Here is a 14,955-nt window from a genome sequence, read left to right on the forward strand (position 1 = left end):
GTCATTCATAGGTCATCAGGATGTTTCCTTTGAGCTAAACAAAGGTATTTTAGTTCAATACTTGTTACCTGGAAGGCAGGCTTCCCAGGGATGGGCCATTATGTATAATTCAACCTTACAGGCAACAGCCCTTTATTGGTTAATTTGTAATAGAATACAAAGTTTCTTCCCTATTGGTGGGGAAGACACTTTTTCCCGCTGGTGTCTATGAAGAACACTCCATCTTCTGCCTTCTTCATGTGGACTGGGGTCCCTACCTTGCAGGCTCCCCCAGCTCCAGCCAGTCAGGTGGCAGTGCAGACTGACGTTGCACATCTGCCATCCCTGTCTCCAACTCACACAGGTGTTGTGACATGTGTCCTGGGTCTCAGTCCTGAGCTCAGCAGAGAAGGGAAGCCAAGCCACCCTCTTCCAGTAGTGGAACTGAACTGCTAGGCTGGAGAAACTAGCCTGCTTAGACATTCTGAAAAACTGCTTAGGCCTAATGCCTCTGGGTTTGGTATCTCCAGCCAGTCACCACACAGTCCACCTGTGGCCCACCTAGGTGGCCCTCTGGTCTTTCTCCTGGGGAGGACTCAGCCAGTTTCTACGAACCCACTCTCCTCGTGTATCATCTTCTCTGCTCTGTCCGGCTCTTGAGTTCCTCTCCAACATCTTTTCTTAGGGAGAACTTTCCTAGAATGCTTGCTGCAAAGAGTAGCTCTTGCTCCCCATTCATCTCTGGGTTCACCTCTGAGGTCTCCCCAGGGCCAGTGTCAGACACCTTATTGTACAAAGACATGCAGAAGACCTGGAGGAAGAAGACATGATTGTTGCTGACCCCGGATTAGGGTAGGCTGGAATAACAACAGATCTGTTCCAACTTGAAAGGAGTTGGGGAAAGGCCAAACAATGGGGTTAGAGTCAGAACTGGGTTCCAGAGGGTGGGCTTATTGCATTAGAACCCAGAGTATTGGTGTCTCGCTGTATTCTGCTGACTATACCAGCTGTTTTGCTGTAACTCATTGTATGCATTGCTGAACCCAGAGTAGGGGAGGCGTGAACTAAGAGGCTGGAAGAAGACGCAAAGAGCCATAGGAATTGCAGGCACATTTATTCTCTCCTGACTGGCACAGCACCCATGGCAGCAGCCATAACATAACTTTAGCATAGCTGTAATGTAACCTTAATGCAGCCTCCAGGGCTTTTCAGGTGGAGCTTATATACACTTACAGGACAAAGCAGCCTGTGGCCAAGAAGTACCTCGTGACATGCATGCACAGTGCTGTAAGTGATGTCAGCTCTTACATAATCATTTACCAAACGTGGGGCAAGAGCGAGAGGCTGTGGAACAAGAGAGGGCCTGACGACTGCCACCGCCAATTGCTCTTTCTCTACAATTGGCATCCTCTCTGCCAGGTACACCTGCCTGGGGCACTGTATATCTTCATCTACCTACACCCTACTCTATTTCCACTCCGGAGTGATGTGAAAGGCAGGCCACCTAAATGGACCGCCTTGGGTACAGGAGTGTAAACTTATGTCTTTCCCCCGTCTTTAGGTCCTTCCGGGCATCGATGCCAATAATTGAAGCAGTGATACCAAGTGCATATGCAACTGCACAATTCATTACCGAACCCTGCTTCTACGTACTTACTTCACTTGACCAATTCCAGTTTTTCTCATTATGCCATTGTTATTGGGGAAGGGAAGATAAATAAATACAGGAAACTCCACTACTTTGGCCACCTCATGCGAAGAGTTGACTCATTGGAAAAGACTGATGCTGGGAGGGATTGGGGGCAGGAGGAGAAGGGGACGACAGAGGATGAGATGGCTGGATGGCATCACTGACTCGATGGACGTGAGTCTGAGTGAACTCCAGGAGTTGGTGATGGACAGGGAGGCCTGGTGTGCTGCAATTCATGGGGTCGCAAAGAGTCGGACACGACTGAGCGACTGAACTGAACTGAAATCAGAGGGAAATAAGTACAGTTCTGACTGAAACTTTGATACAGGTCCGCTACCTGTGAAGGGAGGCAGAAGGGATAAGTGAGGGAGAACATCGCATTGGCTTTCAAGTAAGCTTGAAAACTATAGCAGATGCCTGAAATGCCATAGCTGGAACATGGTGGCTAAGTACCCTCTTCATAGCAGGCTCTCTCTTGAAGGGGGTCTCAGCAGCACATCTCCATGGCAACCACGCTGTTGGATTAAAATCCAGCTTCCAGAAGAGCTGTATCAGTCAGCGCTCGCTGTGGAACAAGCCACTCTATTGCTTTATTTTTCAAGTTGCTTTGAGAAATAAGTCTCATGCACTCAAGAGTCAGCTCTGTTGGCACTGATGATCTTAGCTAGATTTGCTGATGCATTGAGGAAACAGTCATCTGATCCAGTTCCAGCTTCGAGGGTCTCTTATCCTCCAGAAGTCTCTGATTACAGTGTCTCTCATCCTCTAGCTTCCCAGTGGCTCAAGCAGTAAAGAATCTACCTGGAATGCAGGAGACTTGGGTTCGATCTCTGGGTTGGGAAGAGCCCCTGGAGAAGGAAATGGCAACCCATTCCAGTGTTCTTGCTTGGAAAATTCCATGGACAGAGGAGCCTGGCAGTCTATAGAGCTGGACAACACGAGCACAGACTCTCTCTCCTCACCCTCCTGCAGGCATCATTTCCAGCATTTTCCTGACCTAGGTTAAATCAGGAGAGGAAGTCCTATGAATCAGTTGGCCAGCTTTAGACAAACAGCCTTTTTCTTGATGAATGGATTGGTCTGCTTTTCCAAAAGCATTTATAATGAGATATACTAGCTATTGCACAGATTCTGCATTGGCAGGCCTGTAAATAATTGGGGGCAGTTTTATTACCCAAAAGCATTTAATTAATGCATTTAAACTGGCCTCGACAACAGTTTGAGTTGTTTTATTTGCTATTTGGACCATAGGGAATAACATGTTTGGAAACATGTTTTAGATTGGAAACACCCTCACTAGGGTTGGAAATTCTTAGTTAAACCAGTATAATTTGGGTGCTAAGTTATCCCACTGAGTTATTAACAAAATATGCGGAAATGGTGGGGAAGGAAATCCCCTCTCTGAGCCAAGGACTCTATATGCAACAGCAATACTGCAGCTCATATATCATTCAAGGGCCTGGTGTGAACAACGAGATCAGGCTTGATTCACAGTGAGCTGGTTCATCAGGAGGAGGCAGAGGGGCTTTACAGTGCATCTTCCCAGAGTCCCAGGCCACTACATGGAGACCAGATGAGACAGTTCATCCCCAACACATCAAAAAGAGCCATACATCAAAAAAAAAATTAGAACACCCCAGCATCAGTCCTGAGGGCTCTCCAACACCATGGACTGGCCATGAATTCTGAACTCCCAGAGCCTACTCCAAAACACAAGGCTAAACTTTGCTTTGGAGCCCCTTACCTTTTCTTAAGAAAAAAACATAAAAGTTTGATCAGTCCAATGATTAATATGATCAGTCCAATGATTAATACACCCATTCCAATATAGAACCATTCAGTTTTCTTCTCAGATTCTGCAGAAAGAAGGAAGAAAATGTTACAAGGAAGCCTACTGGCAGGGACCAAAGAGACCACATGGCTGCTTCTAGGCTCTGTGTGGTTGCATGTCATCTTCTGTCAGAGACAGTACCACCAACCTTCTGCCACATGTCTTTGCCCTCCTCCATCCTATCACTTACACCTCCAGACGTCAAACAGCCTGTTTAGCACTTATCAGAAATACAGCAATATCAAACACCACATACAGTATGCACATGCTGTGCACATGTTTAAAGCTTCCACACCACTGTACCATCCCGTATCACCTGTATACTGCTAGAGACAGGATGTCACTCTCCCCTCAAAATCTGAATGCTGAAATCTTAATGCCCAGTATGACAGCGTTAGGAGACAGGGCTTTGGGGAGGTGCTTAGGTCATGAGGGTGGGGCACTCAGGAGTGCGATCAGTGCCCTATAAAGGAGGACCCTGAGAGATCCCTCACCCCTTCCACCTTGTGAGGACAGGATGAGAAGTCTGAAACCTGCAAAAGGGCTCTCACCCAACCATGCTGGCCACTAATCTTGGGACTCCAGCCTGCAGAACTGTGAGAAATGAAGTTCTGTTGCTTATAAGCCGCCCGCATGCGTGCGTGTGCGTGCTCAGTCATGCTGAGCACTCCAGTCATGGCTGACTCTGCAATCCCATGCACTGGAGCCTATCAGGCTCTTCTTGCCCATGGGATTTCCTAGGGAAAAATACTGAAGTGGGTTGCCATTTCCTTCTCCAGGGGATCTCCCCAACCCAGGGACTGAACCCGCATCTCCTTCATTGGCAGGTGGATTCTTTACCACTGTGCCACCTGAGGAGGCTCTTATAAGCCACCTAGTCTGTGGCAATTTGTTACAGCAGTCTATATAGACTAACAGGGCTTACCTGGTGACTGGTGATAATAAAGAATCTGCCTGCCAATCTACTTCCATATTCTTACCTAGGAAATCCCACGGACAGAAGAGCCTGGCGAGTTACAGTGCATGGGGTCACAAGGAGTTGGATACAACTTAGCGACTAACCAACAGCAATGGGCCAAGATATATATATACATATCACCCAGCCCAGACAAATCCCTGATACCAAACACACAAAGCACATTTCAATTTCATATTCCCCTGTTTCTGAGATACCCTAAACACATCTATGCACACACTACCCACACAATCCCTGGTCTTTACTTCCAAGAACAATTTTTCTCTCCCTTCAGGATCATCTCAAGCCCCACCTGGCACACCCAGACCACATCCCTCAGGGCCACCAGTCAGCCTCTGCCTTCATTACCTCTCTCAGCTCTATGCAGATGCTTTGGACCAACAGGGTCATCCCCACCTAGGACCAGAGCCATGAGCATAGAGGCCAGGTCACCTAGTGGACCATCTGTCCACCTATTAGACCATCTGTCCACCTAGTGGACCATCTGTCCTGGCTTAGGGACCTAATCTGGACTGCCAACTCTGGGGCTGAGCTAAATCAGACCAATCTTTCTCCCCTTCCCATATAACCAAAGTTTATATGATACTCCCCTCAAGAGGAAGAGTAAGGGAGATGTCCAGGAGGATGCTTACCTGGATTTAGAATCAAGCTGAAGTTGAAACTCTGGATTGTGGGCAAGGATACATGCCATACCACACACTGATAGATGGTCCCATTGTCTTCCAGAGATGGATTCAGCCTCAGGTGGCTAGTGATATTAAATGTACCATCCTCATTCTTGACCATGTGGTCAGTGGTGATGTTCTTAGAAAATTTCCGGAAGTGGGGATCATTTTGGGTCCACTTTTTCCACGTGATGTTAATATGTTCTGGGTAGAACCCATTTGATGTACATAAAATATGTTTGTCCCCGCTATCTTTAACCATGACTTGTTCAGACAAGTTGCTGACTGGCCGAGCTGCCAGGGGAGAGAAATCATTCTTTGAGGGTAGGTACAGATTTGCTTATCATCAGCTCAATGTCAGACCCATGGCAAGCCTTCAGGAAAGCGAAGTAAACTGAATGATATTCTGCTTAGACTAAGTGTTCTGGGTACGCTGGCCCCAGTGCCAGCGGGGTACTGATATGCTGTGACCCTGAATCTCAGGCAGTTTTATAAAGCAGAGTTTCTTAAGCCCCTCTGTGTCATAGATACCTTTGGGAATCTGAGGAATCCCTTGGAATAAACACTGATGTGGGCAGAGACTGCTAATTGCTGCCAGTCTCCATTCTTCCATGACACCTCCAAGTTAAAGCTGCTTCTCCCACCCTCCTCTGCAGCTGGGTATAGTCATATGAACTAAGGGTCTGAAAGTTTGATTGTAATCAGAAGTGGTGAGAGCAACTTCTAAGAAGTATCCTGAAATAACAAGGGTATCTTAAAGAAAAGAACAGTATCTCTCCCCCTCCCCTTCCTTCTTTCTACAGAATGGCTGGAATAGTATGTCATGGCTGGGGACAGAGAAGCTGTTTCTAAACACAAGGTGGAAATGCAAGTTGAGGACAGCAAAGTGACAAGATAAAAGGATCCTGGGTCCCAGATGATCAGAGCACTGCCATATCTGCCCTGGGTTGGCTACATTTTTGTGAAAGGAAAATAAGCCGCCTTCTTAAAAGCACTACTGACCTCTGGCTTCCCCTCTCACATGTAAAGATCTTGAAAGTCATCATTTCTATCCTTGGAACAGGAAAGAAAGCTGAGCTGAACAAACTGAAAATCCATAGCTTTCTTTAGATTCATCGGAGAATTGAGGTGACAGGGCAAACCACCACCCTGTAAACCAGAGACACACACAGGCAGATTGAGAGAATCACAGCCAAGATCATAAAACCTTAAGCAGAACGTACTACAGCAATGACATACATAAGCACTAACTCTGACAAATTGCTAAAGGATACGTGTGGACTAGGTTGAGAGTAAAAATCTCCTAGAGGCCCAGCCTTAGAGGGGGCCACATACTTTCATGAGTTGTACCTCCAAGAATCGCACCAGGCTCTCACTGTGAAGATCCAAGAAAAATCCCCTCCTGTTTTGAGCAGGGAAGAGAAGAAAAGTAACTATTTCAAAATATACCCAGGACTCCCTGGTGGTCTAGGGTTTAAGAATCCACCTGCCAATGTAGGGGACATGGGCTTGATCCCTGGTCTGGGAAGATTCCACATGCTGCAGAGCAACTAAGCCCAAGTTCCACAACTACTGAAACCTGTGCGCCCTAGAGCTTGTGCTCTGCAGCAAGAGAAGCCACCGTAATAAGCAGCCCACACACCACAGCCTGGGAGTAGCGCCTACTTGCTGCAACTAGGGAAAGCTGGTACACAGCAACAAAGACCCAGAGCAGTCAGAACTAAGTAATTAAATAAAATTAAATACACACACACACACACATACACTGAGTGCATTCTCCACAATAAAGGATGCTCTCAAGGGAGAAGAATTTGCCAAAGTCTTATCTGACCTGGGACAGTGATGTTTAGCCAGCTCCAGCCCCCTCTAGCTTCCTGTCTCACCTAGAAACACTTGTGAAGGTGAGACAGTCTAGGGGCTCAGGCAACTCAAAGACTGAGATTTAATCAGAAAATTATAAACAGCTTCCCCTCATGACACCTTACCACTACATCAACAGAGCCCCAGAATGATAACAACTGAGAGAGCTGTTAAACACAGGCTCAATTTCAGAAGGAGTTCATAAGGAAACAAAGAAAACAAGGCAAGGGGCGGGAGGAAGACACCAGAAGGAACTGAAGTCTCTGACAGGCACAGCATTAACATTAAACAGAGTGCAACTCCTAGCCAAAGAAACCCAGATCCTCATACCAAAAGCCTATTCACCTCAGTTCCTATTATCTGATACGTAAGATCTAGTTTTCAACAAAAAATTACAAGGCATGCCAAAAAGTATGAAAAGACAAAGCAAGCATCAGACCCAAACTCTGGTATGACACAGGTTTTGGAATTATCAGATAGGGACTTTTAAATAATGATTAAGCACATGTGCCCTAGAGCCCATGCTCCACACTGAGAGGCCACTGCAATGAGAAGTATCCCCTATTTGCCACAACTAGAGAAAAGTCCGTGGAGTGATGAAGACCAAGCACAGCCAAAAACAAATAATTAAATAAAACTATTTTTGAAAAAAGAGTGGCTTTCAGAGCAAAGAAAATTATCAGGAGGAAAAAACTAAGGAAATCTCAATAAACTATGTAAGTAAGTGTTAGTCACTCAGTCGTGCCCTACTCTTTCCAACCCCATGGACTGCAGCCCACCAAGCTCCTGTGCCCATGAGATTTTCCAGGCAAGGATACTGGAGTGGGTTGCCACTTCCTTTTCCAGCGGATCTTCCCGACCCAGGGATCCAACCCAGGTCTCCCACACTGCAGGTAGATTCTTTAGCGACTGAGCTACAAGCAAATAAACTATGGACTTTAATAAATAATAATGTATCAATATTGGTTCATTAATTATAAAAATAGAGCATAAACACAAGATGTTAATAGGGCAAGTGGGGTGTGGAGGCAAGAGTAATATGGGAACTCTGTACTATCTTTGCAATTTCTCCATAAATCTAAACCTCTTCTAAAAAAATAAAGTCTATTTATTTATTTAATTTTTGAAAGACAAAAAAAGCCTTTTATTTTAGGCTATCAGTTGCAGAGGAATTCTAATATACATCCCTACCTCCAAAATTGATATGTACAAAACATTCCAAGTCTTCAGTGAAATTGTGGAGGGCTCACAGATACTGCCCCCCAGTTATACTGAATTGTACCCCCTCCCAAATTCATATGTTGAAGTCCTAAACCTATTCCCTCAGACTGTGACTATATTTAGAGATAGAGGTTTTTTTTTTAATTAATTGGAGGCTACTTTACAATCTTGTAGTGGTTTTTGCCATACAATGACATGAATCAGCCATGGGTGTACATGTGTTTCCCATCCTAAACCCCCCTCCAACCTCCCTCCCTATCCCATCCCTCAGGGTCATCCCAGTGCACCGGCCCTTGAGCACCTTGTCTCAAGCATCAAACCTGGACTGGCGATCTATTTCACATGTGGTGATATACATGTTTCAATGCTATTCTCTCAAATCACCCCACCCTCGCCTTCTCCCACAGAGTCCAAAAGTCTGCTCTTTACATCTGTGTCTCTTTTGGTGTCTTGCATATAGAGTCATTGCTACCATCTTTCTAAATTCCATATATATGCCTTAATATACTGTATTGGTGTTTTTCTTTCTGACTTACTTCACTCTGTATAATAGGCTCGTTTCATCCACCTCATTAGAACGGACTGAAATGCATTCTTTTTAATAGCTGAGTAATATTCCATTGTGTATAAGTATCACAGCATTCTTATCCATTCATCTGCCAATGGGCATCTAGGTTGCTTCCATGTCCTAGCTATTGTAAACAGTGCTGCGATGAACATTGGGGCACATGTGTCTCTTTCAGTTCTGGTTTCCTCAGTGTGTATGCCCAGCAGTGGGACTGCTGGGTCATATAAGCACATGCGCCATGAGCTGGGGCAAACCCAGTGTGGTCCATACACTGCGAGCACTCCCCACACACACCAGTGACATTTGTTTTCAGTGTTCCTCCCTCCCCACACCACAACTGAACAAGTGAGCCTAAATAAATGACCACCTTCGCCCCTCTGTGTCAGGGCAGAAATTAGACACTGAAGAGACTTGCAAACAGAAGAAGCCAAAATAAACAAAGAAGAGGGAACCGCTTTGGAAGTGACAGGTGTAACAGATTAAAACCTTGTAGTGAGCATTGACTAAGCATTGGAAGAGGCCTATAAACCTTGAGAAGAAGTATAAGCTGGAACAAGGAACTATCTGAAACTGAACTGACCCCACACTGCCCTCAAGAGCTCCAGAGAAATTCCTAGATATATTTTACTATTATCATTTTTTAATTTTTTATAAGTTCTTTATTACTCCTTTAATTTTCATTTTTATAATCTATTATTACCTTGCAAAAAAAGACCCTATTTTAAAGCAAATTTCATATATATATATTTTATAATTTTTGTGATTTTGTTTTATATTTTTAATATTGTATTTTTGAGAGTCTAACCTCTAGATTTTTAATATTTGCTTTTTGGTATTTGTTATCAATTTTGTACCTTTAAGAATCTAATCTTCAGTTCCCATTTTTACTTAGACGTGTGATTACTAGCTTGATTGCTCTCTCCCCTTTTGACTCTCCATTTCCTCCCCAGGTCACCTCTATCTCCTCCCTTCCCCCTTCTCTTCTCTACTTAATGCTGTGAATCTCTTTGGGTGTTTCTGGCTGTGGAGAACACTTAGGGAACTGATCACAGACTAGACTGGTCTCTCTCCTTTTGACTCCCTCTCCTCTCCTCCTGGTCACCTCTGTCTCCTTCCTCCCTCTTCTCTTCTCTGTGTAACTCCATGAACCTCTCTGAGTGTTCCAGACTGTAGAGAGCAAATAGGGAATTGATTACTGTCTAGATTGCTCTCTCCCCTTTTGATACCCCCTCTTCTCCTCCTGGTCACCTCTATCTCCCTCCTCCCTCTTCTCTCCTTCATGTAACTCTGTGAACCTCTCTCGGTGTCCCCCCATGGTGGAGAATCTTCTCACATTAACCTAGATGTTTATCATCGGTGCTGTATGGATGGAGAAGTCTTGAGGCTACTGTAAGAATAAGACTGAAAGCCAGAGGCAGGAGGCTTAAATCCAAAACTTGAGAACACCAGAAAACTCCTGACTCCAGGGAACGTTAATCGACAAGAGCTCATCCAAAAGCCTCCATACCTACACTGAAACCAAGCTCCACCCTAGAGTCAACAAGTTTCAGAGCAAGACATACCAAGAAAATTCTCCAACAAAGCAGGAAAATAACCCTGAGCACAAAAAAACAGGCGGCCAAAAATCACACCAAACCCATAGACACCTCAAAACTCACTACTAGACATGTCATTGCACTCCAGAGAGAAGAGATCCAGCTCCACCCACTACAACATCGAGGAAAGCTTCCCTAACCAGGAAACCTTGACAAGCCACTCGTCCAGCCCCACCCTCAGGGAGGACCCTCCACAATAAAAAGGAACCACAAACTTTCAGCATACAGAAAGGCCACCACAAACTTTCAGCATACAGAAAGGCCACCACAAACTTTCAGCATACAGAAAGGCCACCACAAACTTTCAGCATACAGAAAGGCCACCACAAACACAGCAATCTAAACAAGATGAAAAAGCAGAGAAATATTCAGCAGGTAAAGGAACATGATAAATGCCCACCAAACCAAAGAGAAGAGGAGGAGATAGGGGATCTACCTGAAAAGAATTCAGAATAATGATAGTAAAGATGATCCAAAATCTCAAAAACAAAAATGGAGTTACAGATAAATAGCCTGGAGACATGGATTGAGAATATGCAAGAAAAGTTTAACAAGGACCTAGAAGAAATAAAAAAGAGTCAATCAATAATGAACAACGCAACAACTGAGATCAAAAGCACTCTGGAGGAAACCAACAGTAGAATAACTGAGGCAGAAGATAGGATAAGTGAGGTGGAAGATAGAAAGGTGGAAATAAATTAAGCAGAGAGGAAAAAAGAATTAAAAGAAATGAGGACAACCTGAGAGACCTCTGCGACAATGTTAAATGCCCCAACATTCAAATCATAGGAGTCCCAGAAGAAGACAAAAAGAAAAGGCCAAGAGAAAATACTTGAGGAGGTAATAGTTGAAAGCTTCCCTAAACTGGGGAAGGAAATAGCCAAGTCCAAGAAACCCAGAGCATCCCAAACAGGATAAAGCCAAGGTGAAACACCCCAAGACACATATTAATCAAATTAACGAAGATCAAAAGCAAAGAGCAAATATTAAAAGCAGCAGGGGAAAAGCAACAAATAACACACAAGGGGATTCCCATAAGGATAACAGCTGATCTTTCAATAGAAACTCTTCAGGCTAGAAGGGAATGGCAGGACATCCTTAAAGTGATGAAAGAGCAAAACCTACAACCCAGATTACTGTACCCAGCAAGGATCTCATTCAATATGAAGGAGAAATCAAAAGCTTTACAGACAAGCAAAAGCTTAGAGATAGGGTTTTTATTGAGGTTGTCGGTAAGTTAAAAGAGATCATTAGGGTGACCCCTAATCTGACTCATGTCTTTATAGAAGATTAGGATACACAAGCACAGGAAAAAGACAACCAGCTACAAGCCAAAGAAAGAGGCCTCAGAAGAAATCAACCCTGCTGTCACCTTGATCTCAGACTTCTAGACTCCAGAATTGTGCAAAAATTAATTTCTGTTGTATAAGCCACCCAGTCAGTAGTGTTTTGTTCTGGCAGCCCCCAGCCCATCCACAGAGAATCCAACCTATTTATAATAGCAGAAAGAGGAGTTCAAAACGGTGTTTAGGGAAGAATGTTGCTGTTGTTAAGTCTTGACTGAGCACCTGCCTTAAAACAGCACTGGCCGAGCATTTTCATACTTGATCTTATGTAATCCTTGGAACACTGTGAGGCAGGTAAGATTTGTCACCTCATTTTGAGTGGGAAAATTCACAGGCAAAGATAGTAAATGGCTGACCAGTCACTCAGTTTGGAAGCAGCAAAGTCAGACAGAATAGGATTCAGACCCACGGAACCAGAGTGCAATCTCTCTCCTACCCCAGCTACCTTTCAGAGGTATCTCTTCAGTGAAGGCTAACTATAGCCATACCAGGGAAATTATCTAATTACTGTGAATATCTTTTACTGCTACTTTAAATGGACCAAGCTCTATTCTTAGCATTTTACCTGCATTTAAAAAATTTTTTTAATTGGAGTATAATTGCTTTACAATGTTGTGTTAATTTCTGCTGTGTAACAGTGTGAATCAGCTCTATGTATACATATATTCCCTCCTTCTTGCGCCCCTTCATCCCACACCCCCATTCCACCCTTCTAGGGCATCTCAGAACACCGAGCTGAGCTCCCTGTGCTGTACAACAACTTCTTGCTAGCTATCTTACCTGCATTTTTCCAAGCCACTTCCCTGCAATCAATTCTCTCAGAAAAAATACTATTACATGTGTTCGGAGTTTCAGCGTGATTAAAAACTTGCCGAAAGTTGTTAAGAAGTCCATGGAAGTCCTGGACTCAAACCTGTGTCTATTTGACTCCTAGGCCCATGCTCTAAACCTTTGCTCCACTCAGCCCATCCACATCTCCACCGCAAGCCCCATCACCATGAGACTCACAGGGCACTGCCCTCAGGCACTCACCTGCAACCTCCAGCCAGACAGTCCCCTGAGCCTTCTGAGGAGTAACCACCAGCTCACAGCGGTACTCCCCTGCGTCCTCCAGCCGGACACCAGGCAGCTGCAGTGAGGCATCGCCCATCTCCAGACTCCGTAGAGACACACAGGCTCCACGTTGGGATGCCTCCCTGTGGTTCCCGAAATACTCAAACAGTTTGGTGTAGGCTTCAGACTTTTGAGTCTTCTGAAACCAGGTGATACCCATACTCTTGATGTCCAGCTGTGCTGAACCAGTGATCTTGCAAAAGATAGTCACATTTTCATTCAAGAAAACCATCTGAGTCCTCCCTGCCATCTCCACTTGCAGTAAACCTGTGGCAACAAGAGAAGGTTATGGAAGACCCTTGAAAGAAACATAGTCCTGGTACTCTAAAACACAATCATGTGATTGGAAATATCTTCCCCTTTTTTTTGGGGGGGTAGGTCCAGGGGGGCGGCAGGTCCAGGGGGGCATCCTCAGATACAAAACCCCTTAGTTCATGGCCCCTCATTAACCCACATAAAATCCTCGAACTTTGTTTTTTCCTTCCCCCAAACAACCCCACCCCCACCCCATCCACCCAGCCAATCCACCAATATCCAAAATAAAGCAGTTTCCTTTCCACCAACCTGGCCTCTTCACTGGCTTTTGAGGGACCAACAGGTGGAGCCCACTTTCAGTTACACCCATGCACTCTCAGTAAAGACTTTAGTGAAGTCAAGATATGCAGGTGGAGTCTATTTCCTTTTCTTTTTAAAGGGAATTTAAGGGACTCTCGGCTAGAATGATCCATGGCCCAATTCCTTCTCCCCTGTTGAGGTTTCTGTTGAGTGTTTTTTGTTTTTGGCCACCAGGGGTGGCATGCCGGATCTTAGTTCCCTCCCAACGGAAATTGAACCCCTGCCTCCTGCAGTGCAAGTGGAGTCTCAACCACTGGACAACCAGGAAAGTCCCAGAGTAATCTCATTTTACATTTTTTATTTTTTCCCTCAGTTCCAGCAACTAGTATGATGCAAGGGAGAAAGAAGTTTACAGAACACCAGAGCACAAACTTGAGGAAACCCTTGTTCTCGGGCTCCTGCACGAGGGGACTCTGCACAAAGCAGAGATTCAGTATGTAATTGTTCAACAAATCAAGCAGCATTTTCCGAAAGCTACCTCGGGGTTATTCGTGCCCCTATATTGAAAAGCAGAGATACTACTTTGCCAACAAAGGTCCGTCTAGTCAAGGCTATGGTTTTTCCAGTGGTCATGTATGGATGTGAGAGTTGGACTATAAAGAAAGCTGAACGCCGAAGAATTGATGCTTTTGAACTGTGGTGTTGGAGAAGACTCTTGAGAGTCCCTTGGACTACAAGGAGATCCAACCAGTCCATGCTAAGGGAGATCAGTCCCGGGGTGTTCATTGGAAGGACTGGTGCTAAAGGTGAAACTCCAATACGTTGGCGACCTGATGCGAAGAGCTGACTCACTGGAAAAGACCCTGATGCTGGGAAAGATTGAGGGCAGGAGGAGAAGGGGACGACAGAGGATGAGATGGCTGGATGGCATCACCGATTCGATGGACATGAGTTTGAGTGAACTCCGGGAGTTGGTGATGGACAGGGAGGCCTGGCGTGCTGCGATTCATAGGATCGCAAAGAGTCGGACACGACCGAGCGACTGAACTGAACTGAACTGAACCCAGCCGACTCCGATCTCACCGCCTAGCGACCGCTACCCCTCCTCCCTCCCTCCTTCTCTCCCGCATCCTACCTGCGATGAGCTGGAAGCGCTCCAGCACCAGCACCGACATCAGAACGCAGAGCAGCCACACGGAGCCCCACCGCACGCGTCCAGCAGCCCTCTTCGACATTGCAGTAGCCTAGCTTTACCGGCGGCCCCGAACTTCCTCTTTGGTGCCTAAGAAGTGGGTGGAAAGTGTATTCTCTCGCGTCCAGACCGAACTACAGGCGTATTTAACTAAGGGCGCACGTTCACCTCCTTAGGTCTCTGGGCCCCTTCTGCAGAACTCTGCGATGTCGTCTTGGTCACTCCCTTCACGAAGAAGGAAAAGTTTCGCCGAGCGCCTGCTCAGTCGCACCTCTGCCGGCTGCGCGGGGAAATGGGCTCCGCTGGGAGCCGCGGATCGGGTAACAGGCAATCCCCACCTCCCAGGGCGGGGCGGACAGGCGGA

At 45.5% G+C, this 14,955-nt stretch overlaps 1 protein-coding gene across 1 annotated transcript; it reads right to left on the minus strand.

Moving 5' to 3' along the window:
• Positions 1–1,076: 1,076 nt before the first annotated feature.
• Positions 1,077–14,677, minus strand: NCR3LG1 (natural killer cell cytotoxicity receptor 3 ligand 1). Its single transcript, XM_040258291.1, is given in 6 exon segments — positions 1,077–2,446; positions 2,449–2,666; positions 3,414–3,525; positions 5,109–5,435; positions 12,764–13,111; positions 14,535–14,677. Coding segments are annotated over 6 exon segments (1,218 nt in total). The 5' UTR covers positions 14,635–14,677; the 3' UTR covers positions 1,077–2,333.
• Between the last annotated feature and the right edge of the window lie 278 nt (positions 14,678–14,955).

Source organism: Oryx dammah, unplaced genomic scaffold (genome assembly GCF_014754425.2).
Source record: "Oryx dammah isolate SB20612 unplaced genomic scaffold, SCBI_Odam_1.1 HiC_scaffold_17, whole genome shotgun sequence".
Lineage (NCBI taxonomy): Eukaryota > Metazoa > Chordata > Mammalia > Artiodactyla > Bovidae > Oryx > Oryx dammah.